Genomic DNA, 15,526 nt, shown 5'->3' with positions numbered 1-15,526 from the left:
ATCATTCAGACCAGGTCACCAAGGTGGACAGCGTGACATCTTCTCTAGGTTTTTACCAAATATACTTCACAGACCCTCCCCTGGTCCAGTGTCCTGCGCCTATTCAGGGTTCTGGGCATAAAGGAGTCAGAAAGATGCCTGACCTTTGCTCTGGAAAGCACTAAGAAATACTGTACCGTTCTTTTTGCAGGCTATCTTGTGTAAGGGGTAGAGAGGGAGGCGGACTCTGAACAAGACCTCCCCACCGTCCCAAGCTGTGCTGACCCTCCCTCCCAGTATCTTCCCTGGCCCTTGGCGACAGGTGAACTTAGTATGAAGATGCTAGAAGATGGCAGAGCTTGCTCTTGCCCAGTAATTCTCATGTTGGGGGGTGGTCCAGAAACTACAGAGAACGAGGGAGAGCGTGTAGGGCATGTGTTGTTTGAAAAAGGTTATTCAGTATTATCATAGTACATATTTTTATTTGGAAGATAAAACATACCTATTGTTTTAATAATACAAACTATTAAAAGAAAGGCTTCAAAAATCTTCTGTGGTTATATAGATATACAGAAAATAGACTCTATGATTCCAAATGGGAGACAAGGCACAGCATCTCAATGTCAGCAGACAGGTATGTGAAATTTTTGTACTTATAAGGGAATAAGATTATATAAAGCTTGATAAATACCATTCTAGTCATCAGTGTTCAAAATAAACAAAGCAGTAACCTACAAGGAAGGAAGGGGTCCCACAGATCAGGGATCAAGACCTGGGCACTTCTGATCCATCCCTCTCCCAGTCCCCTGCATGATGGCCCCCTGAGAGTTTAGGAGCAGCCCTTCTGCCCTGTCCCAGCCCGTGGGTCCTGCCCCATGTTCTCTTCCTCTCTGAACTCTCAGATGCAAGTGCAGGGAAGTGACTCAAAAACGCTCTTACCACTAGCCACCCCTGGTCTAGATAAAGGAAACGGCTGTGGCAAAGGATACCTTCACAGGCAGACACCCCTGTGCCATCCTCTTCGTGGGGAGAGAGCAAGCGGCCAAATTTTGGTTTCTGCTCCAATCCCGTCTGCTTTCCTTTCTTAGATGCTCCTGAACGGAAACTCTGGGACCGGGACACAGAAATCTCAAATTGTTTGATCACCTCTTCGTCACTGTCAGAAGATGTGCACGGCTCTTCATCACCTCCAAAGCTGTTAACTGGGAGCAAACAAGAGCCATGAGTCTCTTGAGGGGCCCACAAGAATGAAGAGATGACATTCCAGAGAAATAAAGAAGGTGAATGATTAGTCTGGATAGAGCAGGCCCAAACTTCATAGAATTTAAAGTACATTTGGAACACAAATTTGAATCCAAAGGAATAAAACAGGAAGAGAAGGCTCATGAGAGAAATTAGAAATATATGGCTAGAACCCAGGAGAAACCACTGGGATACCCGTAATCAACATAACAGGCCCTCTTGACTTGTTACGGTGCTGACACACGTCCTAACCGGGGACAGGACAGTTATGTGGGCACGTGCCCCACGTGCAGTTCTAGTCAATGATGACAGAAAATGTGCTCTTTGCCTCGTCTCATTTACTAAAACACACAGAGCCAAGCCCCACTTTGGAGAAGAGATATTTGCAATTGAGATTTAACAAAAGCTTCCTGGTTTTCAAAAAAGACACTCATACTGTGTGTGTTTTTTGAAAAAAGACAAAACTAGTTCATACTAGAAATATCCGGATGCTCTTCTCAGCACCAAGAACCCAACCCAAACACTCTTTGAATTGTTCGTACCACTTTCCCCACAACCCCCACACTGGGCCTCTTTCAGTTTCTCCAACATGCCCAGATCCTTCCTGCCTTTGAGTTCTCTCCATTTGCTGTTCCTTCTGCCCGAAAGGCTCCCTCCTCCGGGTGTTTACGTGGCTGGCTGCTCTCCCCATTCAGGTCTCAGCTGGACTTTCACTTCATCCTAAACTCCCTGATGTCCTACCTTCAGCAGCTCTCTTCACAGCACTTATCATCTTTATTTCTCTCTCTTCCCCCATAACTTCCGTGAAAATAAAGACATCACCTGTTTTGTGAACTGATGTCTCCCCATGATGTAAACCAATGCCTGCTGCATAGTAAGTGCTTAATAAGCACTTGTTACATGCTGAATAAATTGGCGAACACCCAGTGTTTTCTCCCAAGCCCAAACACCCCCCACATACACTCACACACAGTTTCCTGTGCCTGGAATCCTATTCTCCGGCCCCAACTAGCCTAGTCAAGAATCTAGCTCATCATTCAGGTTTTAGCATAGACATCACTTCTTCCAGAAAGCCCTTCCTTGACCCCTTAAATCAGGTTCAGGGCTCCTTCCAGTTGCTGTGAAATAGCTCTCTGTCCTGCCCTGTCAGTGTTCCCTCAGCGTTGTGGCAGAATTACCTGTTTATTGCCAACCATTACACCCAACCTGTACATACCACGCGGGTGAGGGGCACATCAGACTGCCCACCTTTGTAGCCCCAAGGCATATCTCTGTGCCAGGCACGTGGCAGACTACTCGGTAAATATTTGCTGAATGAGAATAGGAAACAATAAATAATGGGGAATTATTTTTTAAAGATTTCCTCCTTCCATCCAAAAGTCATACAGTGATTCCAGGGAAGAATATAGTTGTTCACTCACAGACGGGTTCTGAAGATCACTTATGAATCAGAAGCTAAGAAGAAATAAAGAGCCATATTTTAAGTGAGAGAAAACACTTTAAACACCAGCCTAGTCAAAACATTTATTCTCTGGATTAAAAGTTGATATTCCTGAGGTTCTTTGGAATACTGGTAATAATAACAAACACTTATTGAGTGCTTATTTCTTTGTGCCAGGAACTGTCCTAAGTTCCTAACACATATTATCTCATTTAATCCACACAAAACCCCTATTACTGTTCCCATTTTCCAAGTAAGAAAATTGAGGCAGAGAGAGTCTACAACTGGCTGAAGATCACACTGCCAATAAGGGGTAGAATCAAAATTTGAATCAAGATAGCCTGTCTCTAGAGGCCATGTTTCTAATCACTACACTAGAGAACCAGAGAGAAGTGGTGGAAAGAACTCTTACTCTGTATACTTGCATTAACTAGCTGAGTCCCTGTGGCCAAGTCCCTTAACCTCTCTGGCCCTGTTTCATCATTTGTGGATCATTTCTAACATCTGCATCATTTCTCAGGTCTTTTCTAGATTTAATTCTCCGACTCCAGACTTTCTGCCCACAGGCATCAACATTTGATCTGTTTCTCTCTTTTGTGGAGCAGCTGATCCAAGATCACAAGAACACATCACTGTCAGCTCACTCAATTCTATTGGCTGTGACCAGCACTATGGTAAGACAGGAAGAGTTAAGTGTCAAAAGAGACTCAATTTCCCACTCATACTCCAATACCGTCCCAACAGAAAACCATCACAATGGGCAGTCTCCTCATGTCCCAACATGCTGGACAGACTGCTCTGGTGTAGGATGGACTATCACACATGGGAGAGATCCAGAGACCAATAGGAGCAAAATTAAACTCCATGTTTAGAGTGTAGGACCAGCTAAGTACCTGGGAGGGCGTCAGGGGGATATACGTAGGGGAGGGGTGGTTAGATTAGACATCTATTGGAGCTCTTTCCAACTCTGAGATTCCATTCCATTTGTATTACTAGGCCAGTTTTTTTTAAATTTAAATAGTCATAAGTCATTAGTTGCAAATTAAGTGAGTTAGTCCAAGGATATTTCCCCATGTACAAAATCAATAATTAGAATTCATTAATTTACCAGTATGTGGTCCTTGATTTTCTCTCCAGTGAGTCACTGATCATCCACAGACCAAAGATTCTCCTCATTTGGTATAACAGTCAGAACAGTAAGTATAATATTTCTCATTTACTAAACATATACTATCTGCCAGGCACCTTCTTGGGACTTTGGATATATTGTCTCATTTAATCATCAGAGCAACACCATAGAGTAGGGATTATTCTTCTTCTTCCCAGTGCAGAGAGAGGAAACAGAGGCACAGAGAGTTAAGTAACCTGCCCTACACAACAAAGTTACCAAACTAACAAAGCCGGACTTGACCATGAACCTATGTCCTTAGCCACTGTGTGTATCATCAGACATTATATCAGGACACTAGAGCCAAACCTAGCTTACTTTTCAGAATGAGGTGAGAAGGGCTCTGCCACTTCCACTCTGAAATCTGCCAGGAGGTTGCTTCCTTTGTGAGAAGAGCAGAGCAGTGGGAAGAACAGTCAGTCCCTGTGGGAGTGAAGGCATCCAGGCAGGCTGCAGTATAACTGGCCTATGCTCCTCGTGGAATTATAAATACAACTGCACTTGTTATTCTAAGCCTCACTCCCCAAGGATCTCAGGGACTTCTCCATCTAAAAAGGAAACCTGCCATCCCTCCTAAAAACCACTGAGCAGCAACAGAAGCAGCAATAGAAATAGTGGTGCTATTACAATAATAAAAGCAATCCCATAAACAGCATTCATTATGTGCCAGGCACTGCTCTAGAACCTTACAAAGGTTAACATACTTACTCCTCACAATAATCCAATGAATGGGTACTTTATTATCCCCATTCTGTGGATGAGGAAACTGAGGCACAGTGAGGTTAGTAATCTGCCACGGTCATGACAGTTAATAAATAGTGGAATCAATATTCAAACCCAGGCTGTCTTGCTCCAAAGTCAATGTTATTAATGACCACATTATGCTCCCTCTACCATCTGTTGTCTCAAGCAAAAAACTTGTTGAGTTCTCCTCAAAATCTACACCACTGTGTTTTATCACTAAGAAGACAAAATCACATAGGTTGGGCTGAAAAGGATTTTCATGAGCATCTATCTATTCCCTCATTTTCACAAAGAGAAGCCAAAACCCAAAGTGATTTGCCCATGGTTATACAAGCCAGGACCAGTGCAGGTCTCCAGGGCTCTAAGCCAAAGGTTTTGCCACATTGTTTTCCAAGCTCTCTTGCCAATGGGTTATTTTTTCAAATTCAAATTTTGACTCAGCTTTTTGAAAGATTCCAGCTACTTGCCTTGGAATGAGTCTATGTCAAAATAGTCTATGTCAAAATAAATAGCTGATCTGGATTTCATTCAACTTAAATCTTTGAAAGTCACAACGTCTCATTTAAGTTGTGGCACTTATTTCATAGATAAGATACTAATTTCTGAAACACCAAATAAATACCAAGTTCAAATCCCTTTCAAGGTAAGTATCTGGGAAACAGCCAGTGGGAATTTGTATTAAAATCTTTAGGGGCTGGCCCAGTGGCGCAGCAGTTAAGTGCGCACGCTCCGCTTCAGCGGCCCAGGGTTCACAGGTCCGGATCCCAGGCACACACCGATGTACTGCTTGTCAAGTCATGCTGTGGCAGCATCCCATATAAAGTAGAGGAAGATGGGCACAGATGTTAGCCCAGGGCCAATCTTCCTCGGCAAAAAAAAGAGGAGGATTGGCATCAGATGTTAGCTCAGGGCTAATTTTCCTCACCAAAAAAAAAAAATCTTTACCTTTTCATCCAATTAGCTTACTGAAATAACAGAAAAACAGTTGCACAATTGCCATCAGTGTGAATACATCTTGAAGTTGAGATTGTTCATTTCACTCAATCACAGAACAGAGAGATCTTAGATATTACCTAAATATCTACCACCAAAGAGAAATCAGACTCTTCTGCAATCTTTCTGATGCATGGCCCCCAGCTTCATCCTTTGTTCACACAGTACCAAGGTGCTACTGTGGGCTTCTTACACTGGTAGGAAGTTCACAACTTTGACAGGCAGAGAGAGCTATCTGTAGACCCATCAATGTTGAGTCCCTGCCGCAATGGAGTCAGAAGGTCCCTCCCTCTAATTTCCAATAATTTTTTTTCTAGTTTAAGTAAGGAGAGGCAGAGGAAATGCCATCTTCATCTTCCACATTTAAGAGACAGGCAGGTGGGGTCCCAGTGCCACAGAAACTGCCTGTCAGGTGTAAGATCAGTCGAGGCTAGAGTGGTTAAGAGGGCAGAATCTGGAGTCAAGCTGCCTTAGTTTCAATCTGGGATCTTCCATTTGCTAGTTTGAGACCTAAGCAAATTCCTTAATCTTTCTGAGCTTCAGTGTTCTTATTTTGATATTACTACTTCTTAAAATTGTTGAGAGGACTAAAGGAGATAAACTATGCAAAGGTACTTAGCACATGCCTGGCATATGATATGCTCAAAAATGTTAACTACTGTTATTATTATCCCCCTTCATGGCAGTGCCCTGTCTGGAAACCCTTTTATGAAGCCTTATATTTACATGGAAAGGAAAGAATGTGCCTGTTCTTGCAGGGTCTAACTTGAAAACTCATCATCAGGGTTGCTGTAATAGAAGGGTGAAGAAATAAGGACTGGAATAGGAAAAGGCTAAGCTGACAATGTGGGTTGTATTACCTTCGTTACCTCACTATCCTTTTTCCCAAGCCTGGAGGTGGGGCGCTCTGTAAGCACTGGCAATGCTGTCTGGACGTGGGCAGTGCCCAACACCTGCTCATTTTGTTGTTTCTTTTAAGGCAACGAAACCACCAACGGGTGATGCAAAGAGAGGATTTCTTAAGCCTGTCTGCTGCTATTTTACAGATGGAGAAAGAATTTATAAATGATCAGTGCAGCTCCAAGCTTATTAATTCCTTCCCACCCACATAGGAGCAATTAGGCAGAGGGAAGTACTGTTCATATCTTGTATGAAGATGGGAAGTGGAGACAGGTGGGGGTGGGTTGTGCTCGGTGGTGCAGTACCTGGGTGTTACTTTTAGCTACAATTGCAGGAAATCCCTTATATACCAGGTTTCTCAAATACTCACAGCAAATATCTGCTTATGGTGGCTCGATAAGGATAGAAATAAGGAGCTGGTTAAATGTAAAAGCAGAAGGGAGGTCAACAGCCACCACTGCCCATTTCAGGTCCTAAGAAAATGGCCACATTTCTAGAGGCACAATCCAGCCATTCTTGGACTCAGGCAGGATAGGAAAAGATTTTTATAAGTCATCAGCCCTTGATTATTTTTTTCCAACTATGCTCTGCGGAGGTCTAGGGCTCCACACAGGAGCTTCAATGCCACTGCAAAAGTGGAGATGTGGGTGGCTGCACTGAGCAGGTTCAGCTATATACCCTCTATAATCAGGGCTATTTTGCTTTAATATGGTTTGCATTTTTATAAGATTTTGTTGGGGGCAAAAAATAGAAGTCCTGACACTTTTTAACAGGTTGAAAAACATTGAGAAAACCCAACTCCCTCATTCTATAAAATAGAGACTTATCTACAGTCAAATAGCTAGTTAGTGGCAGAGGAAAGATTAGCATCTGGTTTTCTTGCGCACACCTGCTTTGTCACCCTACACCTTGTATGAGATGTTTTGACAACTCCATTTATACATGAACAAAGAGATGGCACTTGTAACAGTTAAATATGAGTGAGTCAAACAGAAAATCTTTTATTAAAATTAGTAACATACAGATCACTATACTAGGGAAAAGTAAGTTACAATATTGAGGATTCCAATTCTGATAACAGCAGAATAAGTAATTCAAACTAACTTACTAATAACAACTACAAAAATTCATGAAAGAAAATTTAAACCAACTATTTGAAGGCATAGAGAGTGAGCAAGAGCAGGCAAAAACTGGAGGGGGTCCAGTTTTTGAAAGAAGAAAACCTCACTGGGTGAGATACATGATTACACTGCTTTTCTGCTAAAAGTACTCCTAAGTCTAGGAGGCACAGGGCATCTAGGACTTAAACAGAAATCAGAAGACTTATTGACTTGAGGTGTCAGAGAACAGAATTCAGGGCAGTCAAAGAAGCTGGAAATAGAGGGGGAAACCCCAGAAATGAGGGAACCACAGAGATGAAACCCCCAAATCTGCATATGAACTTAGCTCAAACACTTAGCTAAAACATGAACTATAAACACATGGGAAGAATTCAAAGAACAGAAAAAGTAACAGCCAGAGGCTAAGAATTTGAGCAGACATTTGGGCTACAGCCTACCTCAGAGGAAACTGAGTTAGAAGTTTGAATCTGATCAAGTTAGAGGTAGATACCCCAGGTTTTTCATTAAAACTTAAGAAGGGTCAACCTTAGAAGTAAGATTAAGAATAAAACTGAAACAAGCCCAACCTAACAAAGTATAAAACCAATACTTCACAAGATCAAAGGAATCATCTAGTAATTTACTTGTGGGCTAAAACAAAAAGCAACATTCTTTACAGGAAGATGAAAGAATCTAATGCTTCTACAACATCATTTCATCCATAATATCCAATGTTCAATAAAAAATTACTAGATATACAAAGAAACAAGAAAAATGTGAATCATCAAGAAAAAAAGCAGTCAATTGCACTAGCCCCAAGGTGACTCAGCTGTTGGCCCAAGAAGATAAAATTTTTAAAGTATCTATTATATATATGTTAAAAGAATCAAAGGAAAAGTGATCATAATAAGTAAACAGAAGGTAATCTCAGCAGAAAAATGGAAACAATATGAAAAAACTAAATAAATATCTAGAATTGAAAATAAAATCTATGAAATAAAAAAAATCACTGGATTGGTTTTATAGCAGATTGGAGATGGCAATGAACTTTGAGAGATCTCGCTAGAAAGTAACCAAACTGAGGAACATAAAAATTTGGAAAAAAATAAACAAAGCCTCAGTAAACAAGAATAGCATATCAAGTTGTCTAAAGTACGTATAACCGGAGTCCAAGAAGGGAAAAACAAGAAAATGTGGAAGAAAAATATTTGAAAAACAATGGCTGAGAATCTACCAAATTTGGTGAAAAAAAAAAAGTAACACGCAGATTCAAAAATTTCAGGAATCTAGTTCAAAAGTTCAACAGTAGGCACATCATAGTCAGCCAGCTGAAACCAAAGATGAAGCAAAATGTTTGAAAGTAGGAAGAAAAAGAAAAACACATTACACACAGGAGAACAATAATACAAATGAAAACTGACTTCTCTCAGAGACATTGGAAGTTAGAACGCAATAGAATGACACGTTTAAGTGCTGAAAGAAAAATCTGTCAACACTGAATTCTATATCTAGAGAAAATATCCTTCAAAAAGGAAAGCAAAATAAACACATTTTCATATAAATGAATAGAGAACTCATCAGACCTGCACTTCAAGAAACGTTAAAGGAAGTTCTTCATGTGTAAGGGAACTGGCAACAAACTGAATCTCAGATCTAAGGGAAGGAATGAAGAGCAATAATAGCAATGGTAGATTAAAAACTATTTGATGTTTTCTTCTTTTACTTTTCCTAAAAAATAACTGAAGAAAGTATATACTATTGCATTGCGAGATTGCTAAAGTGTGAAGTACAATATGAGATAACAATAACACAAAGGAGAGGAGAGGTAAATGATTTACACTGTTGCAAAGTATAAATCATTGTAAAGTGGTGTAATGCAAAGAGTAAAAGTTGCAAAGTGGTACAATACTAACTCAAAGACTGTGATAAACTAAGGATGTATATGTCATTCCTAGAGCAACCACTGAAATAAGTATAGCGAAAAATTTAATAGAGAAATTAAAATGAATACTATAAAATAGGTGATTAACAAATAAAGAAAGCAGTAAAAGCAACAAAAGATGAAAATCAGATGCAACAAATGGAAAAACAGCAAAATGACACATCTAAATCCAATAATGTTCATACATTAAATGCAAATGAAATAAATATCTCATGTGGAAGTAAAGATTGTCAAACTGAATAAAAAAGCAAGACCTATCTATACGATGACTTGAAGAGACACAATTTAAATATAAATACACAGACAGGTTAAAAGTAAAAGGATTTAAAAAGATAAGTTATGTACACTGCAAGCATAAGGAAGCTGGTACAGTTAGATTAATATCAAAACAGACTTCAAGGCAAGACTTTTACCAGAGATAAAGCAGGCTATTTAATAATGATAAGGTGATCAATTCATCAAAACAAAATTGTGTTTATGTAACTATTAACAGGGCTTCAAAATACATGATGGAAAAGCTAATAGAACTTAAAGGAGAAACAGAAAAATTCAAATAAAGTTGAAGATTTTAACACCCTCTTCTCAGTAGTTGATAGAGCAACTAAAAAAAAATCAGTGAGTACATAGATTTGTATTATGACTCAACATATAGTCCATTGGGATGATGTGGACTTGAAAAGAAAGAGTATTCTGCAGTTTTGGGGTATAGGGTTCTACAAAAATCAAATAATACCAATAGCTACACAACTCTTACAGAAAGCAGAGGAAGAGAGAATATTTCTCAACCCATTTTATGAGGCCAGCATAATCCTAATACAAACACCTGACTGAGACATCACAAGTACAGAAAATTATACACCCATATCCTATATATCATAGTTACAAAAAATCCTTAGCAAAATATTAACAAATGAAATCCAGTAATGAATAAAAGGATCACACATTATGACCAATAAAGTTTATCCTAGAAATACAAAGTTGGTTTAAATACTAAAAGCAATTGATGTAATTCACCAAATTAACACAATAAAAAAGAAAAACCAAAGAATCACCTCAATAGGTACAGAAAAAGTTGACAATATTCAACACCAATTTCTGATAAAAACAAAACGAAAAATCTCAGCATACTAGGGACAGTCATAAATCTGAAAAAAAAGGGAATCTACTAAAACTCTATAGCTAACATCAGTGATACTTAGTGAAGTTAGCAAAGTCATTATATAAAAATCAATTCTATTTCTATATTCTGACAACAAATTGAAAATTAAAATTTTTAAAAATTCTGTTTACAATAGCATCAAAATACAATAATACTTAAGAATAACTTTAACAAGAGGCATTCAACTACTGCAATAAAAGCAATAAAATATTACTGAGAGAAAATAGAGAAGATTCAATATTGTTAAGATGTTAATCTCCCCAAATTAGTCTATTGATTTAATGCAATCCAAATCAAAATGCAAGCAGATATTTTGTAGAATTTGACAAAGACTCTAAAATGTATAAGGAAACAAAAAGTTTACAATATTCAAAATAAGGTTTAAAAAGAACAAAGTGGGAGTACCAACCTATCTGATTTTAAGATTTATTACATAGTTGCACTAATCAACACAATTTCCTACCGGCAAAAAGATCAACTAATAAATTAACAGAATAGAATTAGAGTCAGGAAATAGCCCCACACAAGTACGGTCAATTTTTCTACAAAGGTGCCAAGGCAATTCAATGGGGAAATTAAATTCTTTTCAAAAAATGATGCTTGAGCAAAATGGATATTAATAGTGAACATCACCCTTATCTCACACTATGTGTGTGTGTACATTAATCATAGATCTAATTGTAAAGCTTTAAACTATAAAACTCCTAGGGAAAAAACATAGGAGAAATCTTTGTAATCTTAAGATACACAAAAGCAAGAACCATAAAGAGAAAAAAACTGATAAATTAGATTTTATCAAAATTAAAAACTTTTGCTGTTTGAAAGATACCATTAAAAAATGAAAAGGAAAGCCATAGACTAAGGGAAAATATTTACTAACATAAGTCAAATAAAGGACTTGTATCCAGAATATAGAAAGGCCTTTTACAACTCAATAATAATACAACTCAGTACAAACCACCCAATAAAAAATTTTAAACAAATACTTCACAAACTAATACATACAAATGGCTTACAAGCAAATGAAAAGATGCTCAACATCAGTAATCATCAGGGTAATACAAATTAAAACCCAAATGAGATGCCAATAAAATTTTTAAACATTGACCATGTCAAGGTCAAGGAAGTATAGCACCTGGAGCTGTTATAGGAATGCTCTGCTGGGAATGGAAAATGGTAAAACTGCTTTGGCAGTTTCTTAAAAACTTAAACATACACTTGACCACACAACACAGCCACTCTGCTGCTAGATATTTTCCCAAGAGGAAAAAAACAAAAACACATGTCCACACAAAGACTTTACCACAAATTTTCATAGAAGCTTATATTTGTGACAACCAAAATCTGGAACACTAAAAGTGCAGCAACAGGTGAATGGATAAACAAATTGTGATATAATGATACAATGGAATACTACTCAGCAATCAAGAGGAATGAACTATTTATATCTGCCACAACCTGGATGAATCTCAAAAGCATTAAGCTGAGTGGAAAAAAAAAAAAAAACAGTCAAAAACGAGTACGCATTATATGATTCCATTTATATACTATTCCAGAAAATTTAAAATACTATATTGTGACAGAAAACAGAAAAGTGGTTGCCTGAGGTGGGGTTAGAGGGAAGGATGGATTACAAAGGGGCTGAGGACACTTTTGGGGAGATGTAAATGCTTTTTCTTGATTGTGGTGATGGCTTCACAAGTATTCTATGTCAAACTCGCCAAACCACACACTTTATGTATATGCAGTTGATTGTATTTCAATTGTACCTCAATAAAGTTTTTAAAAAGTGAGTTGAAGTAAAGGCCATGCAGCCTTACCTCTCCCTCCTGCAAGTCACTGAGCACTTCCCCCTACTGACTCAAATATCCCCAGCCTTGAGCCATTTCTGCACAGTTGAGAAGGCTCAAAGCCAGTGACGTCTAGAACTTGTCCTCCTATTCTAACCCTAGGAAAGAAGTTTGAGGGCCAGAGCGCCCACCAAATGGAACATGTCTCTAATCCCCACTGTGTCTACCTGGGGAGTTCTTCTGGCTTTCTGATTCATGTTCTGAGTTCCTAGATGAGCCTTGAAATGCAACCCACAATTTAGCTCTTGTCTGACCTCTCTATGTCTCTAGTTATTGAACCCTATTCCCAACAGCTACTAACTAAAGTCAGAAAATGCTGCCACAACCTCGACTCCCCTGCTGCCATACTCGGCCCACCGTATTTATCCCCATGAGCAAACATGTTTGCTTAGATCAGCCCCAAATCTTCCTTGCATCCCTGGGCAGGAATTTGTACTGCTAGTTATTCAACCTAAGGGATCCGTCCTACATCCAGGGCTACTTTAGCCCCTTTAAAGCTTATTTCTCTTTCCCACCAGGCCAAACTTATCCAAGACAAGAGACAAGGCATATGAAAGCATTGAGGGTGATTAGCTCTAACTGTGAGGATCACACACATCCTGCACCACAGGTAGTCTTCCGAACAGACCTGTATCTGTACTCACTAGGCCCTCTTTTCTCACCATTTGGACTCTCAAGTACAAACGTTTTCTGAACACTTGGCTTTGACAATTTCTCTAAGCTGTTTCATCACTGCAACAGGACTTACCTGGACAAGAGCAAGTCCTAAACTGTCAACCTCCCTGACTCTTTAAAGCTCTGCTCTCTAATTTGTATGCCTCCTACAAGGGAATTTCTTGATAGAACCCAAATGTTGTGTTGTTTTCCTACAATGGTGGCATTTACATACAAATTAATGGCCAAGACTGTAATTTACTCTGTTGAGAATTGAGGTGACCTGATAATTAAATTTCTGCACATGCAGAGGAAATGTAAAACCAGAATGGTCGTTCTTGCTTTCTTTTCCCCAACCCCCAACAGTTCTCTATCACTCCAATGAATCCTCACACACAAATGTGAATCAACATTTTAATTTACAAATATTCTGATTAGGAAGACAAAAAAAACAATCCCATTGCCATGGATACTAAAATGAAGGGCCTGGGATGTGTAACCAAGGCTGAGAAAGATAATAAACAGATCTTGTGATTTGCAGGTGTTGTGAGTTTCTCAATTTCTAGCTGTTTAGTTCATTCCCTTGTCTTCTCATACTGCAAATCATCCTCAAGGCAGTTTCCAAAGTTATTGTTTTATCTTGTGATAGAGCCCAGTCAAGCTACAGAGATCATTTCTATAAGGCAGTTTCAAAGTCTCCTCAGCACCAAATCTACAGTAAATATATCCAAATATATCATGACAACTGAACAGAAACAGACTGAAAATACTCACTTAGCTAAATAACAGCTTTTTTAGATGAAAAATAAAAGCCATATTCCAAAAATGTCACACAATTCATACATCAGATATGCAGTGGTGTTATGCATGTATTAGAATAGCAGCCCCCCATAATGCCCCCGGAAACTAGATAATGAACAACTTTTCTCCATTTGCAGAAGAATTAATGGAAAATTTTCTAAATGTTCCATTTTTCCTGTAAAGTTTCTAAGCCTTGGGTGTCTGTTATCACACACATGCTGACAAGCACAAGCAGGTAATAAAACAAATGAATATTAACAAAGAAACATGGAAATTGCTAACCATGCTTCTTTCCTCGGCTTGTTTTGTCATGGACATGCATACTCGTGGCTGTGACTGTTACATGGCTTACACAATCTAGTCATATTTTCCACTGGTAAAATGATTCCTGATTATGATGAAAATAAGTACATTAAAATTTCATGGGGTGCCACAAAAAGTACCTCAATTTTCCGGCATTGAGCCATCTGCAAAAACCTGACACCTCTGAATTAGAAATGTTGCCGTGGGTATAATAATGTGCCTGTTCCATCCACATTCTTAATTGTCATGCAGAGTTTACCTTCTATTATTTTTCTTACTTCCATTTTCTAAATGGGTTTACGTAGCTGTGACTCTTCTAACATCTTCAAGGAATATGCAGTCCTAATTCATTCTTCTCTAGTCTGTCCCCTCAGTGTCTGATATATTATTAGGAATAAAACAAATGCTTCAATAATGAATAAAAAAAATGAATTTAAAATTAGTACAATAGCATATTTGTCAGGTTCTCCAGAGAAACAGAACCAATAGGAAAAAATATATATATGGAATTTGCTCAGATGATTATGGAGGCTGAGAAGTCCTAAGATCTGCAGTTGGCAAATTGGAGACCCAATGATGTAGTTCCAGTCTCACTGAAATCCTGAGAACTAGGAGAGCCAATGGTGTAAGTTCTAGTCCTAGGGCAGGAGAAGACCGACATTCCAGATTATCAGTCAGGCAGGCAAAGTTCCCTCTTACTGAGCTTTTTTGTTCTATTCAGGTCTTCAATTGATTGGGTGAGGCCCACCCACATTAGGGAGAGCAATCTGCTTTACTCAGACTACCGAGTCAAATGTTAATTTCGTCCACAAACACCCTCCCAGAAACACCCAGAATAATATTTAACCAAGTCTTGGAACCTCGTGACCCAGTCAAGTTGACACATAAAATTAATGATCACAAATACCATACAAAGCCAAATGCACAGCAGGAGAAATACCAACAAGAAGCAGGTTATATAAAGGTTTTAATCCTAGCTCTGACACTTCTCAGTTGGGTGATCTTGGGTTATCAATAAACCTGAGTTTATTCATCTTTAAAAATCTGACCAGCTTTTGGTTCCTGCTGTATGGAAGGCTGAAGCCATATAGAACTCCTTCTGCTACCAACTCATAGAAATGCTGATAAAATTAGAAAGACATCTGGTGTTATCCCAGAGAGGTAACCAATTTGTTTGCAGGTCTCATAGGCTGATATCTAGGATATTAATAGCCTTGGGTTCAGGCAAGGCTGGATTCAGGACCCTAGCA

At 38.7% G+C, this 15,526-nt stretch overlaps 1 protein-coding gene across 1 annotated transcript in view; it reads right to left on the bottom strand.

Annotated features, from left to right (window-relative positions):
- Nucleotides 1-15,526, bottom strand: part of SYT16 (synaptotagmin 16) — a 104,699-nt gene that overhangs the window by 28,735 nt on the left and 60,438 nt on the right. The window contains exon 2 of the mRNA XM_058567074.1: nt 969-1,181. Within this exon, the coding sequence (XP_058423057.1) occupies nt 969-1,181 (213 nt within the window). The remainder of the gene's footprint in view (nt 1-968; nt 1,182-15,526) is intronic.

The sequence above is a fragment of the Diceros bicornis genome, chromosome 24 (assembly GCF_020826845.1).
Source record: "Diceros bicornis minor isolate mBicDic1 chromosome 24, mDicBic1.mat.cur, whole genome shotgun sequence".
NCBI lineage: Eukaryota > Metazoa > Chordata > Mammalia > Perissodactyla > Rhinocerotidae > Diceros > Diceros bicornis.
This window is presented reverse-complemented; position numbering and strand designations above follow the sequence as displayed.